Genomic DNA, 22883 nt, shown 5'->3' with positions numbered 1-22883 from the left:
CCTGCGGGGACAAGGCTCTATTATCGGGCCTGTTTTATTCTCACTTTATTTGTTGCCTCTCGGGTCCATCATAGCCAGGCACAACATAGCTTATCACTGCTATGCTGATGATTTGCAAATGTATTTGCCTTTGAGTCCAAAGAACACTGACGTAGCTGGGTCACTAATTGATTGCATTGATGACATTAAATTATGGTTAGAGCAGAATTTCGTTCATTTAAATGAAGAAAAGACTGAGTATGTTTTATTTGGAGAATCTGCAACTGTTACGTAACTGCTCTGAGAGACACAGGTAGAGGATCCAAATGCAGTATTTATTGGGGTAATCCACAATCGTAGTCAGCAATACAGGCAAGGTCAAAACACAGGTAGGCAGTCCAAACAAACAATCAAAGCAGAGAACAAAGGCAAAAGGGTAATCCGGGAAACAGGCAAGAAATATAACAAACCAAGAGACATGAAAGCAGGGAAAACGCTCAGAAATGCAGTGTAACACTAAACAAGACTTCACAATGAATGACAGACATGACCAGGCTTATAAGCTGTGTCCCAAAGTGAAGGGCGCGCACTTTGAAGGCCGCATTTGAAGTGCGATTGCGTCATAGCGGCACTACGAAGGGTGTCCCAATGTGAAGGCTGCACCCTCTGAAGGCCACATTTGAAGTGCGATTGCGTCACAGCGGCACTACGAAGGGTGTCCCAATGTGAAAGCTGCACCTCTGAAGGCCGCATTTGAAGTGCGATTGCATCACAGCGGCGTGACGAAGGCTGCCGCAAGTCTAAGCGTCTTCAAAATGCGCCCTCAGTTTCTCAGGCAAAGGAAGGGTACAGCAGATGGAACCTTACCACAACTTCGCAGCCTACCCTATCCCAGAATTCATAGCACACTGGTGACTACAGGATTTGACTGGTCCGCATTCCCGCGGCACTTGATCAGATTTCTCATGGAGCGGGATTACATTTCCCAGTGAAAGACGGGAGCGGTCGGCTAGTCTAGCCTTCATACTATTGAACACAACAGCGCAACCGCTTGAACTTGGAAGTAAACAAAACGTTTAGTGCATTCGCACAGTCCCCAATTCCCTGCCCTGAGCAACCTGGCAAAACTTTAATTTCCCAATTTTAACTTGCATAAATGTTATTTATTTCTCAACCATTCTCTCAAGAAGAGGAATCAGTCCATTTTCTCCCTTTTCGCTCTTTCTTTATTTTTTCTTTTATCTTTATTTTTTCTGCACTTTCTTTAAATAGCCTGCAAATTAGATCTGCGCGGGGCTGTTTTTTCGTCCCGCTCCCGCTATATGATCTATTCCGCACCGCACCCTCCCGCTCGCGCTTCAAATTCACTCCTTGCTCACGCGCTATAAATTATTTTATTCCCGACCCGACCGATCCAGCTAAATTTAGATTTCGTTTCCAGGATCTCTCTTTTAAATTTCCCCTACAGAAAGAGAGAGATAACAAAGGTAATAGGCTATGTTGGCCATGCAATCATTTCTTTATTTTTCTTATCATACTGTCAACACCGTAGCTAAAAAATATCACAGACAAAAATAGGCTAAATCAAATGCGACGTCACTCAAAACTATAAGTCAAAATGCAAACAAACAAAAACTGCTGACTTTACTGCAAAATAAAGTATTTTATATGAATGAATGAATGTCGCTCACTGACGACGGTCCATTAGGCTACTGAAAGTCTCCTCCAAAGGCTTAATGTAAAGTCGTGGCCGGGATGCACCGAACAATTTCTCTATATTATTATTATTATTTTTTTTATGCAAGCTATTTGTAAATGAAACAAAGTAATTGCTGTCTATTGTTCATTTTCGTTAACTTGAAATGTGTATAGGCTAAATAAAAGAGGTTGTTCTGTACATTGTTTATTTTTGTAATGCAAGTTATAATTTGTACATTAAACAAATTCATATATGTCCATACATATATTTTCTTGTCATGTAAATTAAAATGTGTAAATGAAAATAAATTGGTCTGTACATTACTTAAAGAAGGCTACTTTTTACAACTATTCATACAATATAACTTAAGTTTAACATCCGAAACAACAGAAGTTTAAACTAACAGCTAAAACAGAAGAAAACATTTGTATGTACATTTTAATTGAGCTGAGCGGGAGACACTGGTGGAGCTGGACCGGGATGGGGAATAATACACAATAGAGACCAGGCCTGTGCCAGCGGGACATCATCTTCATCTGACTGGGATGAGTGCATATTTCCACTGTCCGCAGGTTTGCGGGCCTGAATCGGTCGACGGCTGCCATCAGTGCCATGTCATAAAAAGTACAATGCATCTGAGATGATGTGAGTTGAATAAAAATGAGTACTTAAATAAAGACTTGGACGTAAATGTATAAATTATATTGTAACAGTTACATTAAACATAATAAACAATAGTTGCAATTTAACGATTACATTTTAACCATAGGCTACCAATGTACGTGCCTGTGGTCCGGTCTTCCATCGTTGCAGGCTTTGAAGCATGTCAAAATCCAATAAAATTTATAAAAAGGAAAAAAAAAAAAAAATTCTGCTCCATTTCTCTTTTTAAAATCTCCTCGCGAACGTCCGCTGTCAGTTGTCACAGCCCATGCAACAACGCTCGGTTCAGTGTTGCCAAGTCTGGAATTGGGCTGCATTTACTGTTGATGTGGGTTGTTTGTAGCCTATAGCCTAGTCCACAGGTTTAAGTTGTCTTTACTTTAGCAATATTTCTACCGGGCCCCCGCCGCGATTTGGCATATTTTGCCACATTTTGGCCGTGATTCCGCTACTTTTGATTAGCAATTGGAGGGGTATTGTTGTGCAGACCTGCCAACCCTGTCCCTCGGTTCGCCCTTCGTGCACTTCGAAGGCGTGGCCTGGCCTGGCCTTCGAAGTGCACGGCCTTCGAAGTGCGCACCCTTCACTTTGGGACACAGCTATAAAGTGTGAGCTAACAAGGAAATGGGGTGCAGGTGCACAGCAAAAATCAGAGTGTTCAATGTACTCTATAGGAGTTCACTGAACACTGGTTTCAGTGTATATATAGGTCCAAGAGTTCGGTGTTCAGTGAACACTGTAAAAAGTGTAAAATATATACTCTCAAAATAGAGTTAAATTTAAACACCCGGAGAGTTAAAATGAACTCTTATAACTAGCACTTTTTGACACCGTTTCAGTGCTTTTGAACACCTGCAGTGTAAACCTAGAACCTTTGCAGAGCTCATTATTTAACACTTTAAGTGTAAACCTAGAACCTTTGCAGAGCTCATTATTTAACACTTTAAGTGTAAACCTAGAACCTTTGCAGAGCTCATTATTTAACACTTTAAGAGTACAAATGTACTCTAAAGCTGGTACTTTTTTATTTACATTGTTTCAATAGTTTACGACACCTGCAGTGTGAACCTAGAACCATCAGTGAATGAAAAATACTCCAAGTCAGTGCTTATACAGTATGTCTGTTTTATTTAACAGTTCATGGATGTACAAAAACCACAAACTCATACAAACACATGTACAGGAACAACATATTGATAATCCCTATCAAAACCATAAGTAGTTTGCAGATCAAACGGCTTAAAGAAGTGCAATTTATCAACTTTAAGCATGGAAACATTATGATCATTTCCCTGTGTCACATGAAAGGAATGAAAATGCTCTGCAAAACAAAGTGTCTGAAAGTCCTCTGTTACAAAAAAATATTCTCGATTAAATGCAATGATGTCTTTTATCTGACTAAATACAGGCAAATCGTCCTCTTTGTCCGTGCAAACTAAAAGGCCTGGACGATACTCAGTTCCAAAACAAGTGATCCAAGAAGTCAGATCAACTTCACAGTCTAAGTCAACCTGCAGTTCTTCTGCAATCATCTCACCATGTGGCAATTCAATGAGCTGAACACTTTTTACTGGCCCACAGTCAATACTTTTAAATGGCATTGATTCCCAATGGTATGCTATAGCCATCTGATGTTTTTGGGCCAATGACTTTGTTATATTTTTGAAATTTTTGATTGTGTTCTTGAAAAACCTATGTTTGGCTTCGAATCTCATTGACCGAACATGTAGAATTGGACCTATTTTTCGAATTACTCTGGGGTAATGAATCATGAAGTGATGTTTAGGGATCATTCTGCGATGTGGGTAAAGCTCTTTGAAAAGTTGGTGATGGTCAACAATGAGATGCTTCAGACATACTGTCATTCCATCAGTAACAACTGGAGAAAATATAATGTTCATAATTTGCAACAGAAGCAACAAGAGTCTATAGTGGGCATTTCCTTCTCGTAAAACATCTCCAAATATCAAGGGCATATTCCGGATTAAGCAAAAAGTTTGAATGGCATTGAGACCAATTCCGTTTCCAGTCTGCTCCAAGTTTATTCTGGTTGGACGATTTTTTCGTTCAACAAAGCCATAATTGTATGAGTATATTCGGTTACAAACATCTGTCTTGGATATGATTTTGTTGTCTGAGAGGTAAGCAAACAGCAACTTCAGCTCAAATTGCCCCACTCCTTCCAATATGTCATGCATAATGTCTACAGCATAATTTTCAGAAACATGAAAGTACTGTAGATCATTGAATAAACATTGTCGCTTAACCCCAAATGTGGATGGCAGTGTAGGATCTACCATGAGGTCATTGCAATGCTGATCATGCAGTGCTTTATTACGCAATGTTATTCTTGGATCATCATCCCTGAAAACCGTTTGTGAGGTCTGTTTGTCCACTAGACAAAAACGACAGAAATTGTTTGCACTGAATGATTCAACATACCCGAGTAATGTGTGCAATCCCAAATTGTCTCCAGTAACTTGTGCAATTGTTCCGTAAACTGGTTCATCAGAGAAAGGAACTTCAATTCCTGTACACTCAAGGATTCTCAGATCACGTACGAGGGGCTGTAAGATTAAATCAAATCCATACTTCTTCACATCCTCAGTATGAAAAAGGGCTAAAAGATGAATATTCATAAGAGCGGAGTTAATCTTTGGAGATAGGTTTCGTAAAACAAAGTATATACTTCCAACCTTATGGATACCATGCTTGGATCCGAGAGGATTTGCCATTTCAAAATCATCGTAGAATATCTGTATTTGGAGAGAGTTTGGTTTTTCAGAGAAGAGGGGGTGATTTCTAAAATAGTTACCATCACAGAAGTCTTTGTAAAACCCAGTTTTCTCACAAGGCTGCACAAAATGATCACAGATCTCTTGGTTGGTGAATATGAACTTCAAAGTTTGCAATAGAGGAATATAAACAAATTTGTCTGTTATGGGAACTTGATCATATGTGCCAGTAGTTCGATTCCTTCTAGCGTCATACCTCACTCCTAGGGCTACCTCAACAGGTTCTACAATACCCCATTTCTCACTGAAATGTTTTTTCCTTTTTGCCTCAGTGTTCAATTTGCTAAATGGATTTTCAAGGTTGTCAAAATAATCATCAAACTTTGTTCTGATCTCCTCATCGTTAGAGAGTAATTTTACAACATCATCTTTAACATTTGAATGCAATTCCTCTACAAGTTCCTCCATATTTTCAACAACAGTCGTTATGACATTAGTAGCCACACCACAGCTTTGGAGATTTGCAATAAGGGATGCACACATTTCTTGGGTATGTTGCCTGGTCTCATTACAGCTTTGAGAATTCTCTGGTTGCTCTGGAATTAAATTAATATCATCAGATACGTCAACTATGACGGGTTCGTTCTCAACTATGACGGGTTCGTTCTCAACTATGACGGGATCGTTCTCAACTATGACGGGTTCGTTCTCAAATTGATCTAGATTTTTAGCGCTATGTTTGTTATGGAGATGTTTTCTAAAGCCTGAAAAAGTCCAAAATCTCTGGTGGCATCCAGCCTGGTCACACATTAACTGAAACTTTTTACCAGGATAAAAGGCATGGAAAACTTTGAGATGACGGATCAACATTTGAACGGTAACAAAACTAGACTTGCAAACAAAGCATCTAAACATCATAACTCTTTAGTTGAGGAGCTTAGCTCTTAGGTCCTTGACTCTGGGAGTTTCGTGAGAATGACCTACATCAATGTTGTAGATGGTGGTCTGTACAAATGTGTACATGCCATTTAAGGCCTGGTCATAGGAGATGCCGAAAACATAATGTGCTTTGAAAAGTTCATCAAAGGCTGACAGGGAAGACTTGCCCTTGCAGGGAAGGAGATCACCATCCAATGCAATGTAGAACTCGTGGATGTGCTTTCTTGTCGTCCCAACTGCCAGGATGTAGGGCTGCCTCCGCTGGTTTGGACCAGAGTGCTCCTGAAGGCTGCGACATGACTGTAAGATAACAATAAACTGAAATGAATCTACACTGAACATCACATTTTGATGGATAAGTCACACTCTGATAGAAACCTGTCTGTGACTTCCTAAAGTCACACTCTGATGGAACGAGCACAAGACTGCAGTCAAAAGAGGTGAATGCCACTCTCTATTTGCTATACTTCAAGGAGGCAAAACATAAATTATCAGATTTAAAATTCTGTGGAGGTGGCATTGAAAAGAAACAGATTAATAATCTGGGGGGTTACACAATTGCCTTTTGACAATGGCTATTGCCATTGGAGATTAGGACACACTGACCTTATGAAATTTGACTACATGGTCCACAGCTTCCCGGGTACTGATCTTTACAGCTCCCTTCTTTCCACTTGGAGGTGGTGGCAGTAGGTAGACCAGCAGTAGCAGTGAGGCCATGTCACTATCCCAACCTGAGAAGGCAGAAGCACCTGCTTTAAGCATGATATACACCTGACCAAAACCTTTGATACTACAGCAATATTAAAACTCAAAACTCTTTTCAATAACAATACTAGTTATGCAACTAACAATTTTTTTTGATAATCGATTAACCTGTCAATTATTAATCAATTGGTTGGATTAAAAGGCCAATTTATCGAGGAAATTTTATTCTGCACAATGCTCTCCTTCAAACATTGTGCCAATTGAAGCCTATGAAAACGGTAGTAAATTAATCTACGTGGGCTTCAGTCAAGGGTTATTGCGCTTCCATTCCGACCGCCGTTTGATTGATGTACTGACTTGCGCTCATTCAGTGAAGTTTACGAAGACTCAATTACTGACAGGACTTTGTGTAAAATGCTGAGGAAAACATCTTGAAACGCATTAAACATCACACACATTTGCCGCAGCATCTGACAAGACAGGCCACGTTAATACAATTAAAAGTCAGTTTGAAGAACTTAATATAAAACATTCTCATGTGTTGTATTGTGCAATTTTCTCGCAGCAGCTAACTTTGCGACCTCTGCTCTGTTTTTCAGATGTGTTATGCATAGAAATGCGTTTTACACCATTGTGAAGTGACAATGAATTGATAATGAAATTCTTTCTTGATTATTTTTGATTATCGATTAGTTGTTGCAGCCCTAAAAAATATATTATTTGTCTACACAACTATTTGTCATGGTAAATAAATTAAGTAAGTCGACATTTGAAAGATACACACCAGATTCAGTTAAATTATTTACCTGGGACCTCGTCATCCTCATCAGTGTTCTCCTCTGCAGACTGGATGAGATGGTCAAGCAGGGGTGTCTTGCTGATGTCCTTGGCTTGCTCTATTACTTTGGCCTTCAGGAAATCCCATTTCTCAAGGAGTTTTGACGAAGTCTCAGCTCCAAACAACAGGTCAAAGTCTTGCGCCACCTAAAGGGGAGGAAGCAAGCATGTGTATTTGATGATGGTGGTATAGTGGTAGGTGACCGTTTTCATCTTTGAACAGCTGTTCTTGACATTGCTAAAACATAATAAATGTGCTTACAAAAATAAATAAATAATAATAATAAAAAAAAAAAACTTACCAGGCCTTTTGTGTCAAGAAACCTTGGGAACACAGTAAGCACTGTGCTGCATTGCTCAGGATCATGGATCAACTTTTGCCTGTGCTGGAAGGTTTCTCTCATTTTCATGAAGATCTGTTCGTTGTCTGTGCTGTGTTTCAGTAGAGATATGGCCTCACGACACTGGTCTCCCTCCAACTGCTGCACTTTAGTCACTTCTCTCTCCAAGTTTGGTCCGCTGCTGCCTGTAGTTTGAGAGCTCCTTCTCCTACCCCCATTGGTACCGCCATTGCTGAGTTCTCGCTGTGTGTTTTTAATCTTCCAGGCAATGTAGCCCTCATTGCTGTCTATGTCAAAAAAGTGTTCCTAAAGACAGTATCAACAAAGATGGAAATGTATAAAAAAATGGTTTCAACATGAATCAATAGAGATCTTTAGAAAAGAAGTGTTAGACTTCTAAAATGCACCAGAACATTATTCATCTGTTTATTAAGATTAACCTTACTTTTAAATATGTACTCACATAGCCTTTTTTGGAGTAGGGATCTTTTAGAGAGGGGAACAGTGTTACTATCCCCAATGCATATTGTGCTCTTTTATCCATAGGGGGAGCACGTCTGTGGAATAAATGTTGTGTATTAAAACCAACACACTGGAAAACCTATGATCTGCGCAAGGCCACAGCTCATTGGCCACAGTTGTTATTTAATGATAATCACCTATTTGATTACAACTACCAAATCTGCAATTGAATACTATGAATATACACACATTCAATATAAACACTTTACAAAATCATGCACCATAAAGTATTTTACTTACCCATACTTTTCAAACATTTCAGCAACAACAATGCTGACAAGATCACGGCGTGCTCGGTCCTTCATCTCTCCTGTCATTGCATATTTTGCAAGGATTTTCTCCCCTCCAGGCTTTTGTTCCAGAATTCTTTTGACAAGCTGGACAACAGGGGAAAATGTTATGGTAACAGTAACATGTAAATGTAATGTTTACAACAAAGAGAAATGTTCTGAAAAAACATCACCTCTTTGGCTTGTGAAGAACTGTCATCACTATGTAGACTTTTTGGGGACATCACAAAGGCGTCATCAATGCGCTGTCTTTTTGGGGACATCAGAGAAGCATCATTGTCCGATGAGGGTGATGATAGTGACAAGGTGTCTGTGCACGAGGACTGGATGGGAGAGTCTGAAAAGGGCAAAAAGATCATTATTTAAAAAAAAAATATTTCAGTCAATGTTTCCACTGGTTTAAGTGAGGAGAGGTTCAAAAAAGGCTGGGTGAGACTGCTTCCAAGAATTACATGAGTTTTGGTAGTTAATGTGGCCAGACTTTAAGCAGTTTAGGCCTTGATACATTAACTACTAGATGGCAAGACTGACTGTTTTTTGAGAAGTACTTAAGTCAACAGTCTTACCGGCTAATCCATTTTATCTCAAATGTAGTTTTTCACATCCTTATGTGAACACTGACAGATAAGAGATAAGGTTGGAAATATGCAAAGTAGACCTTTAACAGAGAAAGCACAAATCGTACATTGGTGAGAAGTACATTGCAATGTACATTGTAATTGTACAATCATTTACCAGAAACTGAAAGAACATTAACAATGGTCCACAGGATGTCTGCTTTTTCCTCCAAGATGTCGCTGAAGACCTCTTCATCAACCTCTGTTCCACTGTCATCCAGCACATACATGTTTGTCTCAGGGGGTATGCTGAACTTCTCTTTAGCTTTGAATACAGAAAAAACATGTTGTTGTGTTAGGGTTAGAAATTGGGAGAACAATAATGTTTTTAGCACAATTTCTATCTTAATGGGCAAAGCTAAGGTAGACTAGCATGGTGCTAAGAATAAAATTTCATATAAACGTACATCTAAACCAGTGGTTGCGTAAGACTTTCACACTGTCCTTTATTTTGATGGATATGGTCGTTAAAATTGCACCATAATATATTACTCTATTTTAATTTAAATTAAATTTGTTTTAATTCACATTTTCATTTTTAATCATGAATTTACAGGATATAGGAGCATATAGGCTAGATTAAGCATTTTTTAATATATGAAGAGTCACTTTTCATAGTCAGGGTTTGTACAGATTTTGAAGTTTAATTTAAGCACTTTCAAGCATTTTTAAGGTCCCTAAATCCATTTTTCAAGCAGCAACAAAATGAAAGAATATAAATAGTATAAACCGCGCCCCTTTAGAAAACTACAAGCTAAAATATTAGAATCTTCAATATAAATACAACTTATATTAAATCACTCTTTGGATACTTTTTTAAAAATGTGGTTATATGTTTGTATATTTGTTGTCAACTGTAGGTTAGGTTGAGTTTTTTGTAGATGGTTGGAATAATAATAATGAGTATATAATACATGAATATCTTCCTTAAATACCTTAAAATATTATTTTAATAATTAAGCATTGTTTTAAAAAGGACACGTGAAAAAGAGTGTTTAAGTATTATCAATAGACTATTTAACTGAATCTAAACATATTCAGCCAACACTGATTTGTTTTATTTATTCTTGACAGTGGCAGCTCTTAGTCTGCATTTACACAGTAAGACATGATGCACAGATCTCTGGTAAAAGCGGTGGTCACTCCGAAAGTTTAGTCCTCTAAGCATCATAAAAAAAACTAAACTTTCGACTGGCTACAATGCTGCAGACGTTAAAATGTAAACTTTCGCTTTTGTGAATAGAAACCAGAGTGCTCACACAAACGTGCACGACGGAAAGAACATCCCCCCTTCCCTCCCTACATTACAGTTATATATTGATTCGATATTAATTTAATAATGTTTTTAAAATAGTATTCAGTCAAATTCATTTGTCTCCGATTACCTTTGGCATGGCTGGTGAAGGCTTATTCTCCCATAGCGCTCACAGTGTGTGCCTTTCAGTCTGTTGATCGTCGACGCAATCAGTTTTTATCTATCATCTTCTAGGCAGTTATCGACAAAATTACAGCAAGCAACATTTCTTAGATGTTTGCGCGCCAGGCGAATACACGAGGCGCCAACTAGCTGCTACATGGAATTACACGAGACGTGATTCGTAAAAGAGGCTGCCTCGCGATATTTATTTAAAAAAAAAAAAAAACGATTGCCAGCCGGTTTTATTTATATTTTTAGTTACATCTGCCGGCCTGAAGAAATAAATTAAAATCAAGCATTTTCCAAACTTTCGAGACTTTGTAGGAACCCTGATTCGACATTCAGATGTTTCCATCACTGCTCAAATTAACGTAGTCAATGACGGAAAATATTCGGTTAACACGACCTCTGATCTAAACTCCAATTATGAAGAGAACGAAGAGAAGAATGATTAAAAAAGAACTTACCCTCCCTGAGAAATGCTGGATATGATGCTCCATTGAGTTTGATGTACTTCTTCTTTCCTTGGTACTGTACTTTGAAAAGCATTGCTGTAGTTTTCCTCACATATTACTACAACATAAAAATACAATTGGTTTATTGAACACGCACAATACCAAATGTAGTGCAAGTAAAGTCAGACTCAATCATTTCAGATGGGAATCTGTAAAGTTAGCTTTCCAGGCTAGCTAGTCAATTTAGCCTGCACAAGGCGCGAAATTGGGAGCGGCAGCTAACGTTAACAAATGATTGCTGAATTTTCATTTTGAAATTTCATTCAATGGTCAACATCAACGTTAGCGTTACCACTAAAAACAGTTTTACCAGATTTAACATTCACAATCACTTTAGCTACCATTGATATACTAAGTTAGCTATAGTTAAACTAAATTACTAAACGTCACACCTCTTCTAACGTTACTTCTACATTAGCGTTTTTAGTGTCTTAGTTATGAGAATTAAAACAAGAAGACAAACAGGAATATTCGGCATGATTCACTTGGTGGTTTCTTACCTACGGTCGCGCGGAATCAAAATGTCGACGACGTCTTCGGATGTCAGTTGGAAACTGGTGTCCACGAGGCTGCATCTTGATTCAACCAATGACAGCGTAGTCGATCTGATGACGTATCGAAACCTAAACTCATGTGCGGACGGGACAGCAACAGATTGACTCTCAAAGAGTTCATCATCCCACTATTTACACTACAACAGCTCCACATCAACACTGAACCAACACACTAACACTTGAGAGAGTTTATGGTGAAACCTGACAAGTGTACTTTAAGCCCAGTTAACTCCAAAGTGTATAAATTATACTCTGGTCATCAAAACTCTGGGATTTTAACACTCTGACATTTGCTGTGTGGATGTAATCAATGAGTGCTGATGAGTCCGGGCAAAAGATTATGGAAGATGTTGTTCTTGATGGAGTGACAGTCCGGGGTGGAGTGCCAGCAACCTCTGACCTTAATACGCTAACTTCAAAGCTTAGACCGACTATCAGAAATCTCATGTGACTTTTGATAGTAGCCTGAAATTTGATAAACAAATTGACAGTGTGGTTAAAGCTAGTTTTTTTCAGCTACGTCTTTTGGCCAAGGTCAAACCATTTTTGAATCGTTCCAACCTCGAGAAAGCTATTCATGCTTTTATCAGCTCAAGACTAGATTATTGTAATGCGCTTTATGCTGGTGTCTCAGAGTCATCACTCAGGTGCCTTCAGCTGGTGCAGAATGCGTCTTCTAACCAACACCAGCAAACGTGAGCACAACTAAAACTAAAATTAAAACAGGCCGGAATCATGACAATTGTAAAATGTGTATATTATGTCTGTTAAAAAATGTCTGTTTAGCTTGGTCACCCAATCTTGCTCATGCAACGTAATGCAAAAGTTATTTTAATTAACACAATCCACAAATCTCAGAATATCTTCAATGGATTAAATTTCTCCCAGGGATAACGAGATAAAAATGTCAGACATCTTCATATAACAGGTCGATGTATAATACAGTCATAGTACCCACATCTGGCTTCTCTCTCTATATATTTTTTTTATCTCTGTTTAACAGATATTTCTATAATCCTTTTTGTCAATTATTTGGATTTCCTCAGGGAACTGCACAAACCAACTAATATAACAATATACTAAGGAGAAAACTCTAGTGTTCTATTCGATACAATAAAAAATTGGCTTTTAATCTGATTAACTGAAAAAATAATCGGCCAACTAATCGATTATCAAAATAATTGTTAGTTGCAGCCCTAATAATATTTATTCTTTTTAAATGTTTTTATTTAATATGTATCATTTTAGTTTTTATTTCTTGCTGTAGAGCTACAATTCTAAATAACTGTAATTACAATTTATTTTATTAAAGTTCTATTTTGAATCCTGAAGTAGTTTTTTTTTTTTACTTCCATAATATTAGGAGGGAGGAGGGGGGCATCACAATTAGGGTTGGGTACCGAAATCCGGTTCCAATATGGCACCGGTACTTATATAACCGGTATGTACCGGACCGAATCAGAACGCAGATTTCGGTTCCTCATTTCGGTGCCAAAATTCAAACGTGCTTTCGCGCTTTGTCTGAGCCAGAGACAGACGCTCAGCGCTGCTCACATCACAACTCATGACAACTATTCAGTGTTTTCAACGACATCATGTTTATTTCAGGTTTCAGACATTTAAATGTTCATAAGTAGCTCTACTAGCAAAAAACAAACACTGATGTCTATGCAAGCGGCAATGACAATCCTTTCAGACGGTTATAATTTGACTAACGTTACGTGTTTTATTCACATCAGATACATGCACATTATATAGTAACTGTATAGTTTACTCTATTCTTCTTCCAGTTCACTGATCACTTACTTTCATGTATTTCGTGAGACGAGAATGAACTCAAGTGTTGTAAATCCGACAGATCCGATTCTGAGGCGCAAACTAACATGGCGCCGCCCATTGCGCTTTATAGATCAACTAACACACATTCACTCACACATTTGAACATCAGATACATATTGTATTAACACTCCATAAAGTATGTTTTCTTTGTTCTTTGCTATGTCTTTGTTCTGCTCTTTTATTTGTTTTGAGTGCCTTACAAGTTTTATTAAACCATTGATATATGAGGAAAATATTTTAAATTTGAGGGTTAGAAAAAAAAAAAAAACACTAAACTTTGTTACTTGTTATTTATCTGACAAAATTATTTGGCACAAAAATAAAGCAAACTACAGCAACAGGTTTTATTTTAACATGCAGAATAGAAATGAATAGAAAAAAAAGCTCACAGGAAAAATCATACATGACTACATGTTATGACTACAACATAATCAGTTCTCACAGTGCGGGGCGGATTGCGAGATGCAAATCTCGCACGCCAATTGTCCATTGGCCGGTTCTATATAGCTCGAAGCTGATAGGGGCTCCCAGAAGTGATCCCAATTCGTCGGTACGTCCGACATACGTCTCCGTTCCCTCCTTCAGGGAACGAGGGTTACCATACGTAACCGAGAGGTTTTCTCTTTTGTTTTTGCATGTGCAATTTCTTTGTTTGACAGCCTGGGCAAAAAATTTTCTGCATAATTTGGCATGTTTCATATCATGAATAAAACAATTGAATCAAAGTACAACTACGCAAAATATTTAACATGTTTAACTTTTGGCCACTATTGTACCTGTGGCTGCTCATTAAAATAATTCCATAATAATATGCAAAGTTGCTACAAACAATAACTATAAAGAATATTACCTGGCAGAAGAATAATTGTTACACACAATCTATTGTGGCATTTGCATTAAATATTTAAAGCTTAACAAAAATCCGCCTTAACAAAAAAGACTACTCAGATACTTCACTCAGATATTCACACTTTTTTCTTGAAAATCAGCCTAAAAACTACCTTCCGTATGGTTGTCAGATTTAGTCCATAAATGAGGGGGTTTAAAATGGGTGGTATGAGTAGGAATTCCAGGGCCATGAAATTACGCACACCTTGAGGAACATTCTTTGAACCATAACGACTGTACAGTACATCAAAAAACAATGCAATAGCTACAATGAACAATGAAAACAGATGTGGCACACATGTTTGCATGAACTTGTGCCTAACCTCTATTGACTTTATGCACTTTCTAATCAACTGAATATAGGAGAAATATATCATTACTGCATGTCCAAAGTATGAAAGAATAACAATGTACCCGAACACATTATTTACTGTTGTGGAAAAACACGACAATTTTGCAACTGCCCAAATCTCACAATATAACTTTTCAATAGTAGAGCCACATAACGTGAGTCTGACTGTTAATACAATTAAAACAGACATGCAAAACAATGGAGTCAACCAGCAGAAAAGGATCAATTCAAGAACCCTCTTATTCGTCATTATTGAATGATACTCCAGTGGTCTACATATTGCCACATATCTGTCATATGCCATCACTGTTAATGTTGAAAGATCACATAAAACAGATGAATAAATAACAAATATCTGAATCATACATCCAACATAAGAAATAATGTGATCCTGTGCTAATAAATCATACATGAATTTAGGGTAGAATCCAGCAGTGCCATAAAGTGCATTTATACACAAATTACATATAAACACATACATCGGCTCATGAAGCGTCTTTTGTGAGATTATAGTGAAAATAACAACTACATTGCAAAACACCATTAGGGGATAAAATAGTGCAGTGAGGGAAAAAAACACAAATCTGTTTTCCATTGTTTCATTAAGTCCAGAGAGTGTAAATACTAAGACACTGGACTCATTTTCCAGCGGTGACCGCATCTGGAATGATACGCAATTATTATGCAGTTATTAAGACTAATTATATATGTAATTAGTCAGTGCATACATGTAATGAATTTACTGTAATGTATTGTGAAAATGAGAACCCCTCCCCGCAAAACTTATAACATTATCCAAGTATGTTATACATTTTTACATTCGGTTTGCTCAGCTGCACATAGGAAATGTCCTCTAAAAGAAGCATAAATAGTTTTTCCTTAAAATTCACAGTTGAAATCTCACCATGTTTTCCGTTTGCATGTTTCCCATTGTGTTCTGTAAAGGTTTGATTTGGTTTGCTATATATGGACACTGGTCTCATGCTAATTGCTTTGGCCACAAACAATTCAAAACAGTTTTAACAAGCTCTCAAAAGGCTGCTTTTCTCTTAAGTTAAAACATGCCCAATCTGTACTCACTGGTAGAACTGCATGTAGCATTTGTCCATTTAAAGTTTTCAATCATATTCTTGCTAATATATTAGGGCTCACATTAACTCACCGATACATAAATGCAGTATATACATTCACCAAAAGGATTATTAGGAACATCTGTTCAATTTCTCATTAATGCAATTATCTAATCAACCAATCACACGGCAGTTGCATTTAGGGGTGTGGTCCTGGTCAAGACAATCTCCTGAACTCCAAACTGAATGTCAGAATGGGAAAGAAAGGTGATTTAAGCAATTTTGAGCGTGGCATGGTTGTTGGTGCCAGACGGGCCAGTCTGAGTATTTCACAATCTGCTCAGTTACTGGGATTTTCACAGATAACCATTTCTAGGGTTTACAAAGAACGGTGTGAAAAGGGAAAAACATCCAGTATGTGGCAGTCCTGTGGGCGAAAATGCCTTGTTGATGCTAGAGGTCAGAGGAGAATGGGCCGACTGATTCAAGCTGATAGAAGAGCAATTTTGACTGAAATAACCACTCGTTACAACCGAGGTATGCAGCAAAGCATTTGTGAAGCCACAACACGCACAACCTTGAGGCGGATGGGCTACAACAGCAGAAGACCCCACCGGGTACCATTCATCTCCACTACAAATAGGAAAAAGAGGCTACAATTTGCACAAGCTCACCAAAATTGGACAGTTGAAGACTGGAAAAATGTTGCCTGGTCTGATGAGTCTCGATTTCTGTTGAGACATTCAGATGGTAGAGTCAGAATTTGGCGTAAACAGAATGAAAACATGGATCCATCATGTCTTGTTACCACTGTGCAGGCTGGTGGTGGTGGTGTAATGGTGTGGGGGATGTTTTCTTGGCACACTTTAGGCCCCTTAGTGCCAATTGGGCATCGTTTGAATGCCACGGCCTATCTGAGCATTGTTTCTGACCATGTCCATCCCTTTATGACCACCATGTACCCATCCTCTGATGGCTACTTCCAGCAGGATAATGCACCATGTCACAAAGCTCGAATCATTTCAAATTGGTTTCTTGAACATGACAATGAGTTCACTGTACTAAAATGGCCCCCACAGTCACCAGATCTCAACCCAATAGAGCATCTTTGGGATGTGGTGGAACGGGAGCTTCGTGCCCTGGATGTGCATCCCACAAATCTCCATCAACTGCAAGATGCTATCCTATCAATATGGGCCAACATTTCTAAAGAATGTTTTCAGCACTTTGTTGAATCAATGCCACGTAGAATTAAGGCAGTTCTGAAGGCGAAAGGGGGTCAAACACAGTATTAGTATGGTGTTCCTAATAATCCTTTAGGTGAGTGTATATATACAGTGTTACACAGTTTAACAAATGATGTACTTATTGCTAAATTATTATTATGTATTAAGTTATTATTATTTCTTTTGAGCTCTAAGCAAGCATTTCCTTACCAAAGTGACTACAGTGCACAAATCATGTTATAGCAAATATAAGGGCAGACAGCAGCTAATCTGACTTGCTAAAACAGGCCTTACTAGCAACACACCTTACAGCTGCTGATAAAACAAAATTACACACAAATAACAACATAGAATACAGTTGCATCACAACACGCTATAAAAAAAAATCATTTTTTACAGTATTTTATTGTAATTTTGAATTATGTTTAAAACTATGTAAAGTTACAAACAATATCTGTAAATAAACAACTGTTATTTTAAGGATTATATCAATGACAAATTACAGTAATTCTCATTTTTAATACAGTTAAATCACTGTATTATTTATACAGTATTTTTCTGTTTTCATAAATTACATACAAATTCATGTAGAATTACAAACAATATCTGTAAATTAACAACTTGACCATTATTTTAAGGATTATATCATTAATGACAAATTACAGTAATTCTGTCAGATCCATTAAGTCAAGAATACACATGATAATAAAAATTTAGAAATTTTTATTGAATAATTTGCAATAGTTGATGAATCTGAATTTAATTTTGTTTTTGGCGGTATGGCTCTGTTCAGGGAGTCCTCTGACCTTTCATGAGCACCATGAAATAGCAGAGAGACAGCAGCAGCATTAGGGAACGATCACACATTTTAGGACTGGGAGAGCTTAACTATTCCCCCTATGAACAGAGCACCAACAATGACATAAAGCAAATGCCACGTTATACACGACAGGAGGAGGTGGGGAGGTGGTGGGTTGCAAAGCAGCGAGCAGCAAGTAGTAAGAGCGAACTGAATCTGCTTTAAATAGGCGCCCTGTTTTTAGCGTAGCCATTAGCAGCGAGGGGAGTTGAAACAGCTGATGCAAATCAGCTGATGAGACCGTGGTGTTGTCAATCACGTTAGCAGCGTCTTGACTACTTGGTCTGCCAGAACTGACGCTGACGCTCAATTTCTCATTTTTTTATACAGGGAAATTACTGTATTATTTATACAGTATTTTTCTGTTTTCATAAATAACATACAAATTCATGTAAAATAACAAACAATATCTGTAAATTAACAACTTGACCATTATTTTAAGGATTATATCATTAATGACAAATTACAGTAATTCTCTTTCCCTTTCAGTCGGTCACTACGACGTACGGCGGTATTACCAATGAATTGGGATCACTTTAGAGAGCCCCTATCAGCTTCGAGATTTAGAGAACAGGCCAATGGGCCATTGGCGTGCGAGATTTGCATCTCGCGCTCTGCCCCGCGCCGCGGGTATAAACAGAAAGCGAGAGCATCACACTGACGTCATTCACTTCGGAGCCGAACGGCGTTGATGAAGCAAGCCTGCTTTTCTAAAAGAAAGCCTATATGCAAGAGAGATGCTCCAGAGAACGAGAAGGACGCTCTGTGTTGGCGAAAAGGCACAATCAGTGCGACCGCATGTTCACCGCTGCATCAGCATAACAAACTGCTGTTCTCACAGCAACTGTCGGTCTGGTGAGGGCGTTTGTTTCAGTGAGCGCAAACACAGGACTGCACTTACCACCTGTGTGTTGCCGCGGTCTTCCCCTGGGTGCTTCAGCACTGTTTAAAGATCGTTTCCTCACAAAAGAGCAACACGGGTGTGACACTGCGTCTTTTTCAAGACGTCATTCCACTCGAGCGTTTCTGGATGCGGTTGTTTCCTGTCCTGACGGCCACGATCCCTCTCGCATAAACATTTTGAGACTGTGTTCGTGGGTGATCCGTGTTCTCTCAGGGGAACGGGATCACGTCGACGCGCTGGTCATCTCGCCTTCCGCGTGAGGGTTTGAGTGTTTGAGTGTTCAGCGCGCCGTGTGCCGTCTAGCTGCCGGGTGACAGCGCGGGTTGCCACGGCAGCTCAGTGCGCGTCACTCGCCGGCTACGCATGTTGAGACTGTGTTTGTGGGTGGTCTATGCTCTCCCATGAGAGCATGGCCACGTCGGCGCGCTGTTCGTCTTGCCTTTTTCATAAGGGCTTGAGTGTTCAGCGCGCCGTGTGCCGTCTCACGGCCACGCCCACTGTCTCACATGTCTGCTGGTAGCTTACAGATGGCATTGCTGGTCCTAAAAAAGAAATAAATAAAATAAAAAAAAAGGACCTAGCGTTTCGTTTGAGGCTCTAGCAGAGGACAGATGTCAATCGCTGCATCGGAGAGAGGGCTGTTATGTGTTGAAAATGAAGATGATGCTGAGATTCCCACTATAATAGTGGGCGCTCGTGCTGAATCCGATTCATACTCGACAGCCATGCTTTCCCGGTTGGCTGAGGCATAGTGCAACGCATTAATCGCTTTGCCTGCCCCTTGCCTTTCCCGGATGTGCGTTGGAAGGCTTTTGCATTATGGAACTATTGGTGCCAAAATATGGAACACCAATAGGGCCATAATCTGTATAAAGTTTTCCTCTCTCTCACTACCCTCATCGGTGGGGTGGCAGTGCCACTGGCAGGCCACCTCCGCCCTGCTTAGGGCATGAGGGTAGTTCTCAGCCGAGGTTGAGCTGCGCACAGCGCTGGCCCTTGGCTAGACGATGTCCAGAAACACCATTGACCCGGATTTGGTTCGGGACTGTTCTTCCCCCGGAGGAGGGCCGGGTAAAAACCATTAGTAATTCTGTTCCGCCACTGGGGTTAAAAACAGCCAGTGGTACCCAAAAATATATATATATATATATATATATATATATATAAAAAAAAAAAAAAAGAGAAGAACAGTTCCAATATCTCTGGGTCTCGGGAGTTCAGGAATGGCAGCGTATGCCGCTACAAGCCTCGCCGCCCTCATTCCCCTCCCCACAAGAGGGCGAGAATGGCAGTGTGTGACGCTACAAGCCTCGCCACTCTCATTCCCCTCTTCTCAGCGGTGTGTGGACGACAGTGCGCGACGCTATGCCTCGCCACTCTTGTTCCCCGCTGAGGAAGGAGGTGAGGCAGACCGTGTGCAACGCCACAAAGCCTTGCCACGCTCAGCCCCTCCTTCATTTGGAGAGCGCGCTGGGCGGTTTACAACGCACCCATGCCTTGTCAGCCTCTGGTGCCTCTCCAAATCGCCAGCAGGGGGTGCCGGCTGTGGGAACGCACTCAAGCGGCCTTCCCACACTTGCGCACCCCCTCAGCGGATGCAGGTCGTGTGTCAGACCCAGACCCCTACACGGACCACTCCCATGTCGTCCTGGGGTCCCTGCATTCCGCCTCGCTGCCCTGCTGCGGGTACGTCTGTGGTACCGATGACCCCGCTTGTTCGGTCTCTGGGGGCCTGGCTAGCGCTCCCCAGCCCGTCTCGCTGGGTCATCTGTACCATCAGACTCGGCTTGCGATTCAGTTCGCCCGGCGTCCGCCCAAGTTCGGGGGCGTTCACTTCACGTCTATTGCGTGGGTGGATGCCCCCGTGCTTCAGGCGGAGATCGCTGTCCTACTGGCGAAGGACGCGATAAAGCCGGTCCCTCCAGCCGATATGAAGTCCGGGTTCTACAGGCCATACTTCATTGTACCCAAGAAAGGCGGCGGGTTACGGCCAATCTTGGACCTGCCTTACTTGAACCGTTCCCTCCACAGGATGCCGTTCAGAATGTTAACGCAGAAACGCATCTTCAGGTGCGTCCGTCCCCAGGATTGGTTTGCAGCGATCGACCTGAAGGACGCGTACTTTCATGTCTCGATTCTCCCTCGACACAGACCGTTTCTACGCTTTGCTTTCGACGGACGGGCATGTCAGTACAAAGTCCTGCCCTTCGGGCTGTCCCTGTCGCCCTGTGACTTCACGAAAGTCGCGGAAGCGGCCATTGCTCCCATGAGAGAGCGTGGTGTTCGTCTTCTCAACTATCTCGACGACTGGCTGATTCTTGCCCAGTCGCGGGAACAGTTGTGCGAACACAGGGACATGGTGCTTCGGCACCTCAGCCGGTTGGGTCTTCGCGTCAACTGGGAGAAGAGCAAACTCTGTCCCGAACAGAGGATCTCTTTTCTCGGGATGGAGATCGACTCGGTCGCCATGACAGCGCGCCTCACAGAGGAGCGCGCCCAGTTGGTGTTGAGCTGCTTGAATACATTCAAACGCAGTACAGCGGTTCCACTGAAATAATTTCAGAGGCTCCTGGGGCATATGGCAGCAGCAGCCGCAGTAACGCTGCTAGGGCTGCTCCATATGAGACCGCTTCAACACTGGCTACACGATCGAGTCCCGAGATGGGCGTGGCACAGCGGGTCCCTCCGTGTCCAAGTGACGCCGAGATGCCGCCAAACCTTCAGCCCGTGGTCGGACCCTTCATTTCTACGGGCAGGAGTGCCTCTAGAACAAGTGTCCAGGCATTCTGTTGTCTCCACGGATGCCTCATCCACGGGCTGGGGTGCCACGTACAACGGGCTTGCAGTATCGGGTCTGTGGACGGGGCCCCAACTGCAATGGCATATCAATTGCCTGGAGTTGCTGGCGGTTCGTCTTGCTCTCAGCCACCTCAAAGGGTCGCTCAAAGACAAGCACGTTCTGATCCGGACGGACAGCACTGCGGCCGTTGCGTACGTCATCAAACAGGGTGGTCTACGCTCCCGCCGCATGTCCCAACTCGCCCGCCATCTCCTTCTGTGGAGTCCGAAGCATCTGTGGTCCCTTCGTGCCATCCACATTCCGGGCCCGCTCAATCGTGCGGCCGACGAGCTGTCACGGTTGCCCGTGCTGCCCGGGGAGTGGAGACTCCACCCCCAGGTGGTCCAGCTGATTTGGAGTCGCTTGGGGCCGCACAGATCGATCTGTTTGCCGCCCCGACACGACCCACTGCCAGTGGTACTATTCCCTGCCCGGGGGAACCCTCGGCACGGATGCCCTGGCACACAGCTGGCCCCGGGGCCTACGCAAATATGCGTTTCCCCCCCAGTGAGCCTTCTTGCACAGACACGGTGCAAGGTCAGGGAGGACGAGGAGCAGCTCCTCTTGGTAGCTCCGTACTGGCCCAACAGGACTTGGTTCCCGGAACTAGTGCTCCTCGCGACAGCACCTCCTTGGCCCATTCCTCTGAGGAAGGACCTCCTGACTCAGAGACGCGGCACCCTGTGGCACCCGCGTCCGGACCTCTGTAAACTCCATGTCTGGTCCCTGGACGGGATGCGGAGGTTCTAGGTGACCTACCACAAGCGGTAGTTGACACCATCACTTCCGCCAGAGCCCCCTCTACGAGACGGCTATATGCGTTGAAGTGGAACCTGTTCGTCGACTGGTGCTCTTCTCACCGAGAAGACCCCCGAAAGTGTTCGGTCAGATCTGTGCTCTCTTTTCTTCAAGACGGGTTGGAGCGAAAGCTGTCTCCCTCCACCCTCAAGGTGTATGTTGCCGCTATAGCGCAATCATGACCTGGTTAATGGTTAATTCATTAGGCAAGCATGATCTGATCGTCAGGTTCCTGGGGGGGGCGAGGAGATTAAATCCGCCTCGTCCTCCCTTTATACCCTCTTGGGACTTG

The 22883-nt window shown here is 41.4% G+C and overlaps 1 protein-coding gene across 1 annotated transcript; it reads right to left on the bottom strand.

Moving 5' to 3' along the window:
• Positions 1-14620: 14620 nt before the first annotated feature.
• LOC307130295 (olfactory receptor 1D2-like) lies at positions 14621-15556 on the bottom strand (the record flags this gene model as incomplete). Its single annotated transcript, XM_079823264.1, has 1 exon — positions 14621-15556. One exon carries the CDS (start codon positions 15554-15556, stop codon positions 14621-14623), a length of 936 nt encoding a protein of 311 aa, XP_079679390.1.
• Between the last annotated feature and the right edge of the window lie 7327 nt (positions 15557-22883).

Source organism: Gobio gobio, assembly GCF_949357685.1.
Source record: "Gobio gobio genome assembly, chromosome: 8".
Classification (NCBI taxonomy): Eukaryota; Metazoa; Chordata; class Actinopteri; order Cypriniformes; family Gobionidae; genus Gobio; species Gobio gobio.
Note: the sequence above shows the minus strand (reverse complement) of the source record. Positions and strands in the feature narration are given on the sequence as shown.